Raw genomic sequence first — 15797 nt, forward strand, 5'->3', positions numbered from 1 at the left:
AACAAAGACCTCCTCCTGACGCGACCATCTCGAGATGGGTATGGTCCGGCTTAGGCCACACTCTCCTAGAGCCACTACCTTGGGATGATCCAGCAGACGTTGGAGACAAATGTTCCGCTCAACGGTGAGTGTCTCATAGTGTTTGGGATGGACACCCACTGCTACCCTCCATAGTCCATGCGACTCAAAGTCCACAGGGGGGTATGTGTTGGGTTCGCTCCGACAACATTCACTGGAATGCTTGGAGTCTCCGCCACGGCATCCGAATAGCTATAGGCCTGCAAATCCTCGACGGTATGTCCACTGCTCTTTCCCCAGATCTGGCGGCTGGTCCTGTCAAGGTGGAAATGACTGTCGATGACGTCAGGGCTGCTGGGCGCGCTAAGGGTAGGCAACGCCGTCTCCTCGTCATCGGAATTGACTTCATCCACAACGAAGAACTCTTCCAGACCTGGAGGTAAATCAGCTTCGGCCGACGACTCTGGGATGCAGTGCTGTTGCGGCTGCTTCCTCGAAAGGTGGTTCCACTGTTAGTCGGACAACTCTAAAGTTGTAAAACTCTGTTCGTTGCGCCGGCGTACAGACGTCAAACATAGCGATCAGACATCTCCAGAACAGTAACACAGCAGGAGAGTTCACAGGATGTAGAGAGAACTCTGTAGGCTCTTGGACTCCCAACAAACTATAAGCTTGCCGGAAGACTTCGAGGTGACAAGGATCCAGGACTCTCCCTTCCGGAATCATCCTCGACTCATTGACTTGGTCCACAACTGCCGGGAGAATGATTTTCCTGCCATATGCCAGGCGAACCAATGATTTCAAAGCCTCTATCTGGTTGGGGACGTTAGAACTGACGTCGGAAAACACCATCGGTAAGTGCTTGGTTACGGCATAGCGTTTCGCCTGTCCTTAGACGTATATCCAGACAGAGGGCAGTAGAGTGGTACGGTCTTGGGCTGTTGGGCTGGGGGCTGATGTCTGGCGACCTTGCACAGTGGCGAATCCGTTGACCCGGTAACAGACAGAGTCCTCTTTCCCGACAGTCGTTTGACGTTCCTCTGAGGGGGTCCAGAAACACCCATGCCACTTCCATGGTGCGGACGACACGGTTGGGCTCCCGTCCTAGGTATCACTGGTACAGGCATCAGGCACAAAGTCCCAGAATGAGGTGGAGGACCTGACGATGAAACTTCAAAATCCACCACTTCACCCCTCGACATCGGCACTGTTGGCAATGACGACACAGGTTCTGACAAGTCCATGCTCTCCTGATTAGATGGTGTATGGGCATCAGACGTAATATCCAACTTGTCCGAATCCATGTCCGCACCCGCCTCATCCAGCTTACCTGAGTTGGCGTCTCCCCGGAAGACAGACAGAGACGAGTCTGTCTGCAGCCGTACGTCCTTGCACATCTCAGGCGCTGGTGCTGGAGCTGTGGCCACAGGTTTCCTCTTGGGTCGAAACAGCTTGCTCCCGTCCAGAGATGGCAAGTTTCCGTCAATCCATCAATATGTCATATAATTGGTATTGATATTACTATCAAAAACACAATAATTAAAATAAAGAAAAAACTTGAGTGATTTTTACTTTTAGCTGAATGCTCATAGACATTCACTGTTGTGTTGTCATCATGTTAGACAACATATAAGCGAGAAGTCGGACCAATACTTGTTCTGTCTCAAGTCTGTTATGAATCCCTGAGTCATCTCCAGGATAGATACAGTCTTGTTGATACCAATATACGTAAATTCATCAGTTTGTATAAGCATAAGAATACGTAAATGAGCACTCTAACTGCTGTTTTGTACTTCACATATAACGTTAATTCTGGGTCAGAGAAATCAACTGTCATGTTACACTTTGGTATTAATAATCGCTTGGTATTTATAGAAAGTTTATATTTACTAATATTCATCGAATAATTTGATTTCCCCCTGCCTAATCGATTATATGCCCATGGTGATATTGTTAGGCAAAAGTGTTTTTTTTTTAATGAAGATGCAATAATGAAATACGTTAATAGTTGTCCTTGGAAAACTTACCAGGAATTAACCAAAATTTGTATCTGACTTAAATATCGGCGTTTGTGTCAGATCTACTCATGTTATTACTCAAATAAAAGCCAAAACAAAAATGGTAGAAAACAAGAAATGGACGAGAACAAAAATCAAAGGTGTTCAAATTCTGATTCAGAAATTATTTCTCTCCTAACTTAATTCGTGCAATAAGTCATATGACGAAGAACTTGTCATATGTGGAAAGCGGTCCAGAATGCTATATGTCCACACATGGTTTTTTAGAAATTATGCATCATATGACTGATTTAATATAAAGTTATAAAACTGCACCTAGTTTTAATGCTAGGGACACCATACAGCTGTTTCACCCTTTTAAAACTCGATCGTTCATAATATATATGTTAGGGGAAACACACAGCTGTATTGTCCTTCTAAGACTTGTCAGTGATTTAATAATTTCGTCCATCTAGGACTCGTCAGTGATACTAAGGACATCATACAGCTGTGTAACCCTTTTAAAACTTGCTCGTCACTAGTTATATCGATGTTAGGGACAACACACAGCTGTTTTGTCCTTCTAAGACATGTAAGTGATCTAATATTGTTTTGCTCTGCCTTGCAATGTAAACTAAAATACAGAATATGGCTGAATGAACTTAAGAAAATATAATGTAAATAGCAAAAGGTGAGCGGCACAAAGTCGGCCATAATAACAGTTGACAGCTGTCATCCACCGATCTTTCTCAAAAAGACTGTGCCAACAACATTACAACACAGATTGTGTCATTTTGAGATTTGATCAGTGATATTGCTACCTATATCTCATACCGTTGGTGACTTTACCAGTTGATATACATGTATATGTTACACGTGCTATTTTTTCAATGGAATACCTGGTTTGTTGATGGTATGTGTATACATAACACCAAGGTCATCGGTGTTTGTGATTTCTCACCGGCTGTGTGGTATTTTGTGGCAATAATATAATGTTGAAATGTTTGACTCATGAATGCAAATACGATCATTATCTGTTAACAGTATAATTAATGTAAATCTTGCGTGCTAATCATCCTTAGAAATAGAATGTATATGATATATGATATATATGATATGACCAACACGGAATCTCTCTTTTCTCTTTTGATAGTTATTTTTTTTCCTTGGTGGTTGCTGTCTTTTCCGTATAATTGTATAACCGGATTGTTGTTCACCAGAAGTAATTAAGCATATTTTTTTTTTCTTTTTTTTTTTTGTGCTCAGACTGTTTGGCTCATCATTTCAATTTTGCTGGATTTTTTCCCTTACATTCTCATTTCTAACTATTGCACACTCCATACTCCAATATATACTATGCACATCATCCTGCACCTTATGCCAAATTATACACGCACTCACATACGCCCACATAGGATTACGCACACACACACGGTATCATGCACACGCACAACACATTCACCTATACAGTCCACACCTGCTCAATCAATAATCTCAGTCACACACAGAGAACGTGCACGCATACAAAATATATTCACACAATATGCATTTTACATACTAACCCGAACCAACAATCTCAGCCACACACAGAGGACGCGCACGCATATAAAACATATTCACACAATATGCACTTTACATATTAACCCGCTTCCAAAAATAACCACACGTACAATACACATACAAACAAATACACAAAAGCACATGCTACATACTCAATTGCATTCACATATATTGTTCATATGCATTTTGTAATTTACAATAATGTTATTTATTATAGGTGCGTAGCACCAAGAGCCTCCAGGGTTATCATCATAGCACTTTTTTCTTTATCTTATTTTTTTTAATTACTTTAATTTTTTAATGATAATTTATACATTTATTTTTGTATTACTTGCATTCATTCACTCATTCATTCATTCATTCATTCTATAGTTCAATTGTTGTTTCTATAATAAAGCATTTAAAACATTCTGAACATAGTTTATCGTCACTATTTTCTTTTTCTTCGATTTAATGTACATTTCTAAATTACTTACTAGTAATGCTTTTATCTTTTCAAAGATGGAAGCGTCAGTCAATATATTTCTATTGTATTTTAGTAATTAGGCGTATTAACTATACTTTATATTAGAATCCCAAAAAATGTCTTATTTTATAATTATTGGCAATTCACACTTTTTTTATTCAAATCGTTGGCAAAAACTCCCTTTCTCCGAGTGTGAAAAAAAAATATGTAAACCTGCTAATGACTTGATCATGGGGAAACAGCAATATCGTTCCACCGACCTGTTTACAATACATTACGCAAGTACTTCGTAAACTGATTTACTTTCTACAGATAATAAGTTCAATCATCTAACCACTTTTATTATATTGTAAGTGAAAATGAAATTCAATATTGTTGCCCTTAACGAAATAGTTATGATTTACATAATCCATGCAGATCAGTATCGTACTTTTTTCAATTCAATCATGATATCATCTGTGCACTCAATATCAAACTAAAAACAATTTGCTGTATGTTAAACCGTAATAAGTTGATTACTACTTTTGAGGACAGTGAAGGAGAATAGGCGACATTTCAAGTTGTAATGTAGGTGAATGGTTCGTTAAGGGATTCGTCTGTTATGATCTAAACCGGACATTTTTGGTAATTTAAAACTTAATCTTATATTTATCTACAATGTAATTGTATTTACACATATCAACCACGATTTACAGGGAGCTAGTGTAAATGTAATTCCAAGATCATGGATGATGTTTCACACATTTATTCATGTTTCTTATGTGTTTTGTTTTATCCTGATTTATGTTATGTAACTGCCGTTCACCATTTCAGTACAGCTTTTACTTCTTTTTCATTGTAGATATTGCTCGTCCTTTTCATCCAAAACGACCTGAAACTGCCTATAGTCCACAAAGGTGAAAAAATATAAACTTTTCTAAACAATGGATGTATCCCCGAACGGGAGGATCAGATCGAACACACTTCAAACTCCCACACAACAGAGACAGCCCGCCGATTCTACAGTATGTGACGCAATAGTAATAGCGATCTCTACAAAGATGAAAGAACATACAGTGTCACCCTCATTCTTTACAAACACCAAGAAGATCGACAGATTTGTATCCATACAGGACCGGAAGTGATGGATATTCCATATGTGATAAGATGTATTTGCAGTATGATATCAAACTCATGGATTGTCCGTTTTGTTGCCGAACTTCTCGCAGTAATGATCAAGGCAAGCAAAAAGGCACTTTATGAGACTTTGACCTAGAACTGTTAAAAGGTTGAAGTATTTCAACATTTACTTTTACAAAATATTGCATACTTTTATAGTTATAGGAGGTTAAAAGTCTATTTTCCATATACTACGTCCTATGTATATTATAGATGTACCAGAGTTGATCCCCTTGGTCAATATAGTGAATAATATTTTCGTTGTATATTACTTATTATTTTCAGCGTGACCAACGGAATATTGAGATGCCTTATGTAAGCTTGGACTGCTTTCCTTTCATATTGAAGTATATTGTATCAAATAAAATTATAACGAATATATATATAAGAAAAACAATATACGAACCAGAGCAGAAGATAATTGGAATTAATTACATGGAAATGTTGCATGGCAATTACTACACTTTCGAACAAAATGAATAACTGCATTGTTTGTCCTGGAAATTGTTTGTTTTAAAATCCCAAGGCCACAAAATAATGTACACCCAATCCAAATGTTCCCTTCGTATTGTATTTAAATGAGAGTAGACATCATGATTCTTCGATATCGTGTACTGTATAATCAGTAGCAACAGCTATGGACGAAATTGTACCGAGTCAGAACGGAAAGATCATTCAAGAAATATGTTCTGTTTCGTTCCGGATACTAGTTTCACTTTGTGTATTTTGTTGTACAGACGTTTCCGGATATTTTCTACCCGGGTCTAATATTAGTGACATTCCGGACATTTTGACCCAGCTCTCCTTGTTTTGTATTTGCTGTGTGACATGCTACTACCGTTGTTGCTGTAGAGTTTGGCGCGATTAAACGTGAACTAAGTTCTGCGACTTATTTTGTTATTTCATAACATTTAACACACCATCTTGGCACAACAACTGGCGTCAGAAGTGGGACCTTCATCGAACTAACGAAGAGAGGTCATTTTATCTCACGAAGAGGTCGATTTGATCTTCGAAAGATATTATAGTGAACTCACGTGTTGTCAAGCACAATATATGGTCACTGAATATAAATATATACTCACCAAATGGTCTAAGTAGACTGGTGAGCAGATATGGTTCACAATATATCTCAGTAAAGACGAGCACGTCTGGGTTGGTTGGATGCAAACACAAAACTCATCGCCTTCCTGTCAGAACCACGGAGACACCCGGAGTTGGGTTCGCTGAACACAACAATGCCTCCGACAACATTCACTGGAATGCTTGGAGTCTCCGCCACGGCATCCGAATAGCTATAGGCCTGCAAATCCTCGACGGTATGTCCACTGCTCTTTCCCCAGATCTGGCGGCTGGTCCTGTCAAGGTGGAAATGACTGTCGATGACGTCAGGGCTGCTGGGCGCGCTAAGGGTAGGCAACGCCGTCTCCTCGTCATCGGAATTGACTTCATCCACAACGAAGAACTCTTCCAGACCTGGAGGTAAATCAGCTTCGGCCGACGACTCTGGGATGCAGTGCTGTTGCGGCTGCTTCCTCGAAAGGTGGTTCCACTGTTAGTAGGACAACTCTAAAGTTGTAAAACTCTGTTCGTTGCGCCGGCGTACAGACGTCAAACATAGCGATCAGACATCTCCAGAACAGTAACACAGCAGGAGAGTTCACAGGATGTAGAGAGAACTCTGTAGGCTCTTGGACTCCCAACAAACTATAAGCTTGCCGGAAGACTTCGAGGTGACAAGGATCCAGGACTCTCCCTTCCGGAATCATCCTCGACTCATGGACTTGGTCCACAACTGCCGGGAGAATGATTTTCCTGCCATATGCTAGGCGAACCAATGATTTCAAAGCCTCTATCTGGTTGGGGACGTTAGAACTGACGTCGGAAAACACCATTGGTAAGTGCTTGGTTACGGCATAGCGTTTCGCCTGTCCTTAGACGTACATCCAGACAGAGGGCAGTAGAGTGGTACGGTCTTGGGCTGTTGGGCTGGGGGCTGATGTCTGGCGACCTTGCACAGTGGCGAATCCGTTGACCCGGTAACAGACAGAGTCCTCTTTCCCGACAGTCGTTTGACGTTCCTCTGAGGGGGTCCAGAAACACCCACGCCACTTCCATGGTGCGGACGACACGGTTGGGCTCCCGTCCTAGGTATCACTGGTGCAGGCATCAGACACAAAGTCCCAGAATGAGGTGGAGGACCTGACGATGAAACTTCAAAATCCACCACTTCACCCCTCGACATCGGCACTGATGGCAATGACGACACAGGTTCTGACAAGTCCATGCTCTCCTGATTAGATGGTGTATGGGCATCAGACGTAAGATCCAACTTGTCCGAATCCATGTCCGCACCCGCCTCATCCAGCTTACCTGATTTGGCGTCTCCTCGGAAGACAGACAGAGACGAGTCTGTCTGCAGCCGTACGTCCTTGCACATCTCAGGCGCTGGTGCTGGAGCTGTGGCCACAGGTTTCCTCTTGGGTCGAGACAGTTTGCTCCCGTCCAGAGATGGCAAGTTTCCGTCGATCCATAAATATGTCATATAATTGGTATTGATATGACTATCAAAAACACAATAATTAAAATAAAGAAAAAACTTGAGTGATTTTTACTTTTAGCTGAATGCTCATAGACATTCACTGTTGTGTTGTCATCATGTTAGACAACATATAAGCGAGAAGTCGGACCAATACTTGTTCTGTCTCAAGTCTGTTATGAATCTCTGAGTCATCTCCAGGATAGATACAGTCTTGTTGATACCAATATACGTAAATTCATCAGTTTGTATAAGTATAAGAATACGTAAATGAGCACTCTAACTGCTGTTTTGTACTTCACATATAACGTTAATTCTGGGTCAGAGAAATCAACTGTCATGTTACACTTTGGTATTAATAATCGCTTGGTATTTATAGAAAGTTTATATTTACTAATATTCATCGAATAATTTGATTTCCTCCTGCCTAATCGATTATATGCACATGGTGATATTGTTAGGCAAAATTTTTTTTTTTAATGAAGATACAATAATGAAATACGTTAATAGTTGTCCTTGGAAAACTTACCAGGAATTAACCAAAATTTGTATCTGACTTAAATATCGGCGTTTGTGTCAGATCTACTCATGTTATTACTCAAATAAAAGCCAAAACGAAAATGGTAGAAAACAAGAAATGGACGAGAACAAAAATCAAAGGTGTTCAAATTCTGATTCAGAAATTATTTCTCTCCTAACTTAATTCGTGCAATAAGTCATATGACGAAGAACTTGTCATATGTGGAAAGCGGTCCAGAATGCTATATGTTCACACATGGTTTTTAGAAATTATGCATCATACGACTGATTTAATATAAAGTTATAAAACTGCACCTAGTTTTAATGCTAGGGACACCATACAGCTGTTTCACCCTTTTAAAACTCGATCGTTCATAATATATATGTTAGGGGAAACACACAGCTGTATTGTCCTTCTAAGACTTGTCAGTGATTTAATAATTTCGTCCATCTAGGACTCGTCAGTGATACTAAGGACATCATACAGCTGTGTAACCCTTTTAAAACTTGCTCGTCACTAGTTATATCGATGTTAGGGACAACACACAGCTGTTTTGTCCTTCTAAGACATGTAAGTGATCTAATATTGTTTTGCTCTGCCTTGCAATGTAAACTAAAATACAGAATATGGCTGAATGAACTTAAGAAAATATAATGTAAATAGCAAAAGGTGAGCGGCACAAAGTCGGCCATAATAACAGTTGACAGCTGTCATCCGCCGATCTTTCTCAAAAAGACTGTGCCAACAACATTACAACACAGATTGTGTCATTTTGAGATTTGATCAGTGATATTGCTACCTATATCTCATACTGTTGGTGACTTTACCAGGACAGTTGATATACATGTATATGTTACACGTGCTATTTTTTCAATGAAATACCTGGTTTGTTGATGGTATGTGTATACATAACACCAAGGTCATCGGTGTTTGTGATTTCTCACCGGCTGTGTGGTATTTTGTGGCAATAATATAATGTTGAAATGTTTGACTCATGAATGCAAATACGTCATCATTATCTGTTAACAGTATAATTAATGTAAATCTTGCGTGCTAATCATCCTTAGAAATAGAATGTATATGATATATGATATATATGATATGACCAACACGGAATCTCTCTTTTCTCTTTTGATAGTTATTTTTTTTCCTTGGTGGATGCCGTCTTTTCCGTATAATTGTATAACCGGATTGTTGTTCACCAGAAGTAATTAAGCATATTAACTATACTATATATTAGAATCCCCAAAAATGTCGTATTTTATAATTATTGGCAATTCACACTTTTTTTATTCAAATCGTTGGCAAAAACTCCCATTCTCTGAGTGTGAAAAAAAATGTAAACCTGCTAATGACTTGATCATGGGGAAACAGCAATATCGTTCCACCGACCTGTTTACAATACATTTCGTAAGTACTTCGTAAACTGATTTACTTTCTACAGATAATAAGTTCAATCATCTAACCACTTTTATTATATTGTAAGTGAAAATGAAATTCAATATTGTTGCCCTTATCGTAATAGTTAAAATCTTTTATTTACATAATCCATGCAGATCAGTATCGTACTTATTTCAATTCAATCATGATATCATCTGTGCACGCAATATCAAACAAAAGCAATTTGCTGTATGTAAAACCATGATAAATTGACTACTACTTTTGAGGACAACGAAGGAGAACAGGCGACATTTCAAGTTGTAATGTAGGTGAATGGTTCGTTGAGGGATTCCTCTGTTATGATCTAAACCGGACATTTTTGGTAATTGAAAACTTAATCTTATATATATCTACAATGTAATTGTATTTACACATATCAACCACGATTTACAGGGTAATTCCAAGATTATGGATGATGTTTCACTCATTTATTCATATTTCTTATGTGTTTAGTTTTATCCTGATTCATGTTATGTAACTGCCGTTCACTATTTCAGTCCAGCTTTTACTTCTTTTTCATTGTAGATATTGCTCGTCCTTTTCATCCAATACGACCTGAAACTGCCTATAGTCCACAAAAGTGAAAAAATATAAACTTGTCCCTAAAATGGATGTATCCCCGAACGAGAGGATAAGATCGAACACACTTCAACCTCCCACACAACAGAGACAGCCCGCCGATTCTACAGTATGTGACGCAATAGTAATAGCGATCTCTACAAAGATGAAAGAACATACAGTGTCACCCTCATTCTTTACAAACACCAAGAAGATCGACAGATTTGTATCCATACAGGACCGGAAGTAATAGATGTACCATTGGTGATACGATGTTTTTGCAGTATGATATCAAACTCATGGATTGTCCGTTTTGTTGCCGAACTTCTCGCAGTAATGATCAAGGCAAACGAAAAGCACATATGACATCTGCTGGTGAATCTTTTGATGAGACTGTGACCTAGAACTGTTAAAAGGTTTAAATATTTCAACAAAGATACTTTTATTATAATATTGCATACTTTGTAGATATAGGAGTTTAGAGATCTATTTTCCATATAATACATCCTATGTATATTATAGATGTATCAGAGTTGCTCCTCTTGGTCAATATAGTGAATAATATTTTCGTTGTATATTACTTAACATTTTCAGCGTAACCAACGGAATATTGAGATGACTTATGTAAGCTTGGACTGCTCTCCTTTCATATTGAAGTATATTGTATCAAATATAATTATAACGAATATATATATAAGAAAAACAATATTCGAACCAGAGCAGAAGATAATTGGAATTAATTACATTGAAATGTATTTGTGTGTATATACACACACACACACACACACTCAATGAAGTTGTATGTATACACGTGACACCAAAGCCAACTAGGGGGTCACTCCTGTATACCGTTGCTGTCACATTAATGTAGCAGTAGTACTGCTCCGGGATCGAACACGTACTACAAACACACGATAGCTCTGTGAAGTCCGTTTATTCCATGGGATAAAAACCCTATAATAACAATATTACAATAGTAAAATATCACAGTCTTAAAACTTTCTTCTCCTAGACAAATAATGAACTCGTCCAGTGAAACGCGCCTGGCTAACGCATTTAGTACAAACACGCTTCACTATATAAATACTACTTAAACAAAATACTAGACAACCCAGTCGCAATCATGCATTACAAAAGGAACTGACAAGGTTACGTTATGCACACCGAAGCAAGATATACAGTTACTTCTAAACAAATACTATTGAATCGATTGGGACTCAATTACAGTTACAGAGATATATAAAATACAAATAATTAGCAAAATACCACATGGCTTACAAATGTACGGAAATAACAAAACGTACCTCTTCAAAAAGGAAGAGGGCTTAATCCAAGGGGAAATAACCCGTAGATGGCCGGTTACAGACAATGGTGCATATCTACAAATGATATTCAGATGTTATAACATACTGCTAAAAGAAATCGAACAGTTACTTTTACAAGAATCTCGAAAACAATCATACTGACGAAAATATAAAGCCAGAACATATCTTCTATATAATATAAAAGACAAACATGAATTTCTGATATTATGAAATTCAAATTACCACAAGGTAGATTGACTTGCACTCGAGAATAAAGTAAATCTAACAAAAACACTGATCCTTACGTGCAAATACAAATACGATCAGTACATTGTAGTAATGGACAATATAATCAACATAAAACATTATCTTTACTTACAATTGAATAGCACAGCTCTGATGAATATCAAAATGTCTCCTATTGTAAAAACCAAACCGCCATCATTCAAATCATTACGGGTGTGATAGATTGCCGCGCAGTGCGCACACTGACCACTGGGCAATAAGATAAAAATAGATTGAACCTTGACACTACTAAGAACCGGTTTACAAAGCATGATAATATACGTACTACATACAGTTCCGTCACAATATACCGGACCGGATCTCAATTATGTAAAATTTACAAATACATTACAATAAATAGAGGCTACATATCAATTTCAATTGCATTGAAATTGTACCGTACTACATTATCATCAAATAAGAAAATTGAGCTAGAAGAACTTACAAACACTGTATCTCCAGATCTGATATGTTTGAAAGAGATTCTACCAAAAAAACTCTCAAGCACCAACAAGTCTACCAATCTACAACCTAAAAAACTATGTTATACTGTTTGGACCATTTGATAAACGGAGTTGCTTTCTACTGTAGACAAAATCCTACATGTGAGCAAGTAGCACATCAATGGAAAATTATCAAATATACAGCATGTCTTATCAAGCTCAGGGGCAACGACTCGCTGCTATTATGTAACATACACTAGATCTACAGAATTCCAAGTGGTTCAGATGAAAACTACAGGAAACTAAATGAACTACTTTTGGTAATAGAAAAGTACCGATAGACACTCAAGCTAGTAGTGTGGGTGACTTCAGTTATAAGGAAATCAAGTGGAACCCCAATGTAACAACAGTCAGCATTCATCATCCAGCTAGCAGATTTCCGTCAAATATCCAAGACAATTTCTGGTAATAGAGCATGTACATTAACCTACAATATATAGAGAAAACCACACTCCGTTAATACTTGACCTGATATTGACCAATGAGGTAAATATGATTAACAAGTTAAAACAATATCCTGGATTGGGCAAACGTGATCACACTGTACTGAGTTTTGAGTTTATAGGATATATAGACAAACCAAGAAATCCTGAAGATAGCCCTCCCAAATATAACCCTTTTAAAGGAGACTGTGTCCGTCATACAGAAATTACACTCTTTTGATATTAGAGAACTTGAAATTTAAGAAGGATGTTAATACGGCCTGGGTCTACCTTACTGTTTTCCTTCATAACCTTATTAAAAAGTACTAGTATATACCTGTGAGTAAGGAAAGACACCACGATGCCACAACTATGACCTGCCTGAATCAAGTTGCTAGAGACGCTAGAAAAGACAAAGTGAGTAAGTGGACAAAGTACCTACACTGTACAACTAGCCAAAAATGTGGCTGTCTACAAGAAGGCCAGGAATGTATATACCAGACTATCAAGGAATTCTGATACATCTATTCGATAAAGATCTAATAGAAAAAATCAAAAGCAATCCTAAACTATTCTAGAAACATGGCAGGGGTAAAACAAAGATTAAGACAACAACTCAGAGAGTCATGGACCAAAATGACGACAAGGTTACTGCTAATTTGTTCAATTCATACCTCCAAAGTGTTTTCATGCAGGATGGTAATGTTCCATTTCAAGAATTTGGGGATAGGAACTACAGAAATCAACTGGAAAACATCAATATTAGAGAAGAAACTGTCATTACACCTATAAAAACAACAAAACCCTGTAAAGCATCTGGGCCAGATAACACCCATCCTAGATTCATCGTTGAGACCTGTGACAGTATAGTAACACCCCTAACAATAGTGTACAGGAAATTACTACAACGGATTGTCAAAGAGTTAATGTTGTAACCTTCTTCGAAAAAGGATCAAAATCTGAAAAACTATCGACTTATCAGCTTGACCTCTGTTACCTGTAAAATTCTGCAAAGAATTATAAGAAATTCTATCCTACATTTAGGTAAACATCAATGGTACTGTTTCAGAACCACTGCCAGTATTGAGTGGGGTCCCTAAAGGAATTGTGCTCGGGATGACAGGAAACAACTACAAAGATGTATACAAAAATGTGCGATTGGGCTGAGATGCCTTATTTAATATTGGAAAATGTAACCATCTAGAAACAGAAACAAGTAAAAAAAAAAAGAACATCAGAATATTTCATACATCATAAAGGTTAAATATCATCAATAAACAAACCAAGGATGGAAAAAAATGGGAGTTTACATTTTACAAAACAAAAACAAAACAAAAAAATAATAAACGGGATACACGCTTGACCTTGGGCGTAAAAAGACTATTTCGAAAAAAATGAGGTGGACGCCCGGCAACGCGCCACGCATATATGCGTGTAAACTAGCTGAGGTGTTGGGATTTTCCCTAAATTATTTTAGATTTATCGAGGTGCGCATGCGTTACCAGAGTCGTTTGTATAGGCCTACAATATTGCAGTTCGGGATTCGGAAGAAATCAAATATCAGCCATTAAGTAAGTTATATTCTACATCTTCAATTTAGAATTGGTATTGGAATTTAGTTGTTGATCAAATTAATGGTGATAAAACACTTGTTAGAAATAGTGTGTACTAAGAATTCTATATCATTTTGACTTTCGTAGGACCTATTAAGCTTAGTTTAGTTATTTGAATATAGACAGATCATTTCTTATCAATAATATGATGTTGAAAAGTTTGGTTCATGAATGCAAATACGATCATTATCTGTTAACTGTATAATTAATGTAAATCTTGCGTGCTAATCATCCTTAGAAATATAATGTATGATATATGTTATATATGATATATTATATGACCAACTCTCTCTCTCTCTCTCTCTCTCTCTCTCTCTCTCTCTCTCTTCCCACCATCAAAATAGGCTCCTTTTTATACTTGTTTCTTGATAGTCTATGGTGCTCTTCTGCTATCGCTATATGCCCTCTAGGCCCGTATATATCTTAGGCTTTGCAAATAAATTCTTTGACTACTTAATTTCTGCTTTTCTCTTTTGATAGTTTTTTTTTTTTCCTCATAGGTGCTTGCTGTCCTTTCTGTATAATTTTATAACCGGATTGTTGTTCACCAGAAGTAATTAAGCATATTAACTATACTATATATTAGAATCCCCAAAAATGTCGTATTTTATAATTATTGGCAATTCACACTTTTTTTTATTCAAATCGTTGGCAAAAATTCCCATTCTCTGAGTGTGAAAAAAAAGATGTAAATCTGCTAATGACTTGATCATGGGGAAACAGCAATATCGTTCTACCGACCTGTTTACAATACATTTCGCAAGTATTTCGTAAACTGATTTACTTTCTACAGATAATAAGTTAAATCATCTAACCACTTTTATTATATTGTAAGTGAAAATGAAATTCAATATTGTTGCCCTTAACGTAATAGTTATTATTTACATAATCCATGCAGATCAGTATCGTAATTTTTTCAATTCAATCATGATATCACCTGTGCACGCAATATAAAAAAAACATTTGCTGTATGTAAAACCATGATAAATTGACTACTACTTTTGAGGACAGCGAAGGAGAAAAGGCGACATTTCAGGTTGTAATGTACAGTGTACCCTCGACCTATCGCCATCCGAATCTACCGCCACCCTCGCATACCGCCACCTACACCCCTAGAACGGATTTCCCTTCTATATAATTCCCTGGTTAAGTTCGCCACCCTCTCATACCGCCAGCCGCAACGTTCATAACAATACAAACGTCCCGAATCATCGAGGAACCTATTTATAGAATAAGGGTATTTCCTATTTCACAGGTAACTTAGTTATACGTTTAAATGAGTTTCTATCGCTCATGTAGATATATGTATCGATGTTTATATATGTGACATCTACACAAAGGTATGGTTTGATTTGTAATAAAGCATGACTGATTTCTGCTCAATAAGTTTTCTTATTTATGGTATGAACGATTT

At 37.6% G+C, this 15797-nt stretch overlaps 1 protein-coding gene across 1 annotated transcript; it reads right to left on the minus strand.

The window, feature by feature from the left end:
* Positions 1–3: 3 nt before the first annotated feature.
* LOC117321294 lies at positions 4–7094 on the minus strand (the record flags this gene model as incomplete). Its single annotated transcript, XM_033875766.1, has 4 exons — positions 6798–7094; positions 6432–6751; positions 2837–2842; positions 4–217 (listed from the first exon to the last, which is right to left on the minus strand). Coding segments are annotated over exons 1-4 (837 nt in total), but the record flags the coding sequence as incomplete, so codon positions are not given.
* Positions 7095–15797: the final 8703 nt, after the last annotated feature.

This window comes from Pecten maximus, unplaced genomic scaffold (genome assembly GCF_902652985.1).
Source record: "Pecten maximus unplaced genomic scaffold, xPecMax1.1, whole genome shotgun sequence".
NCBI lineage: Eukaryota > Metazoa > Mollusca > Bivalvia > Pectinida > Pectinidae > Pecten > Pecten maximus.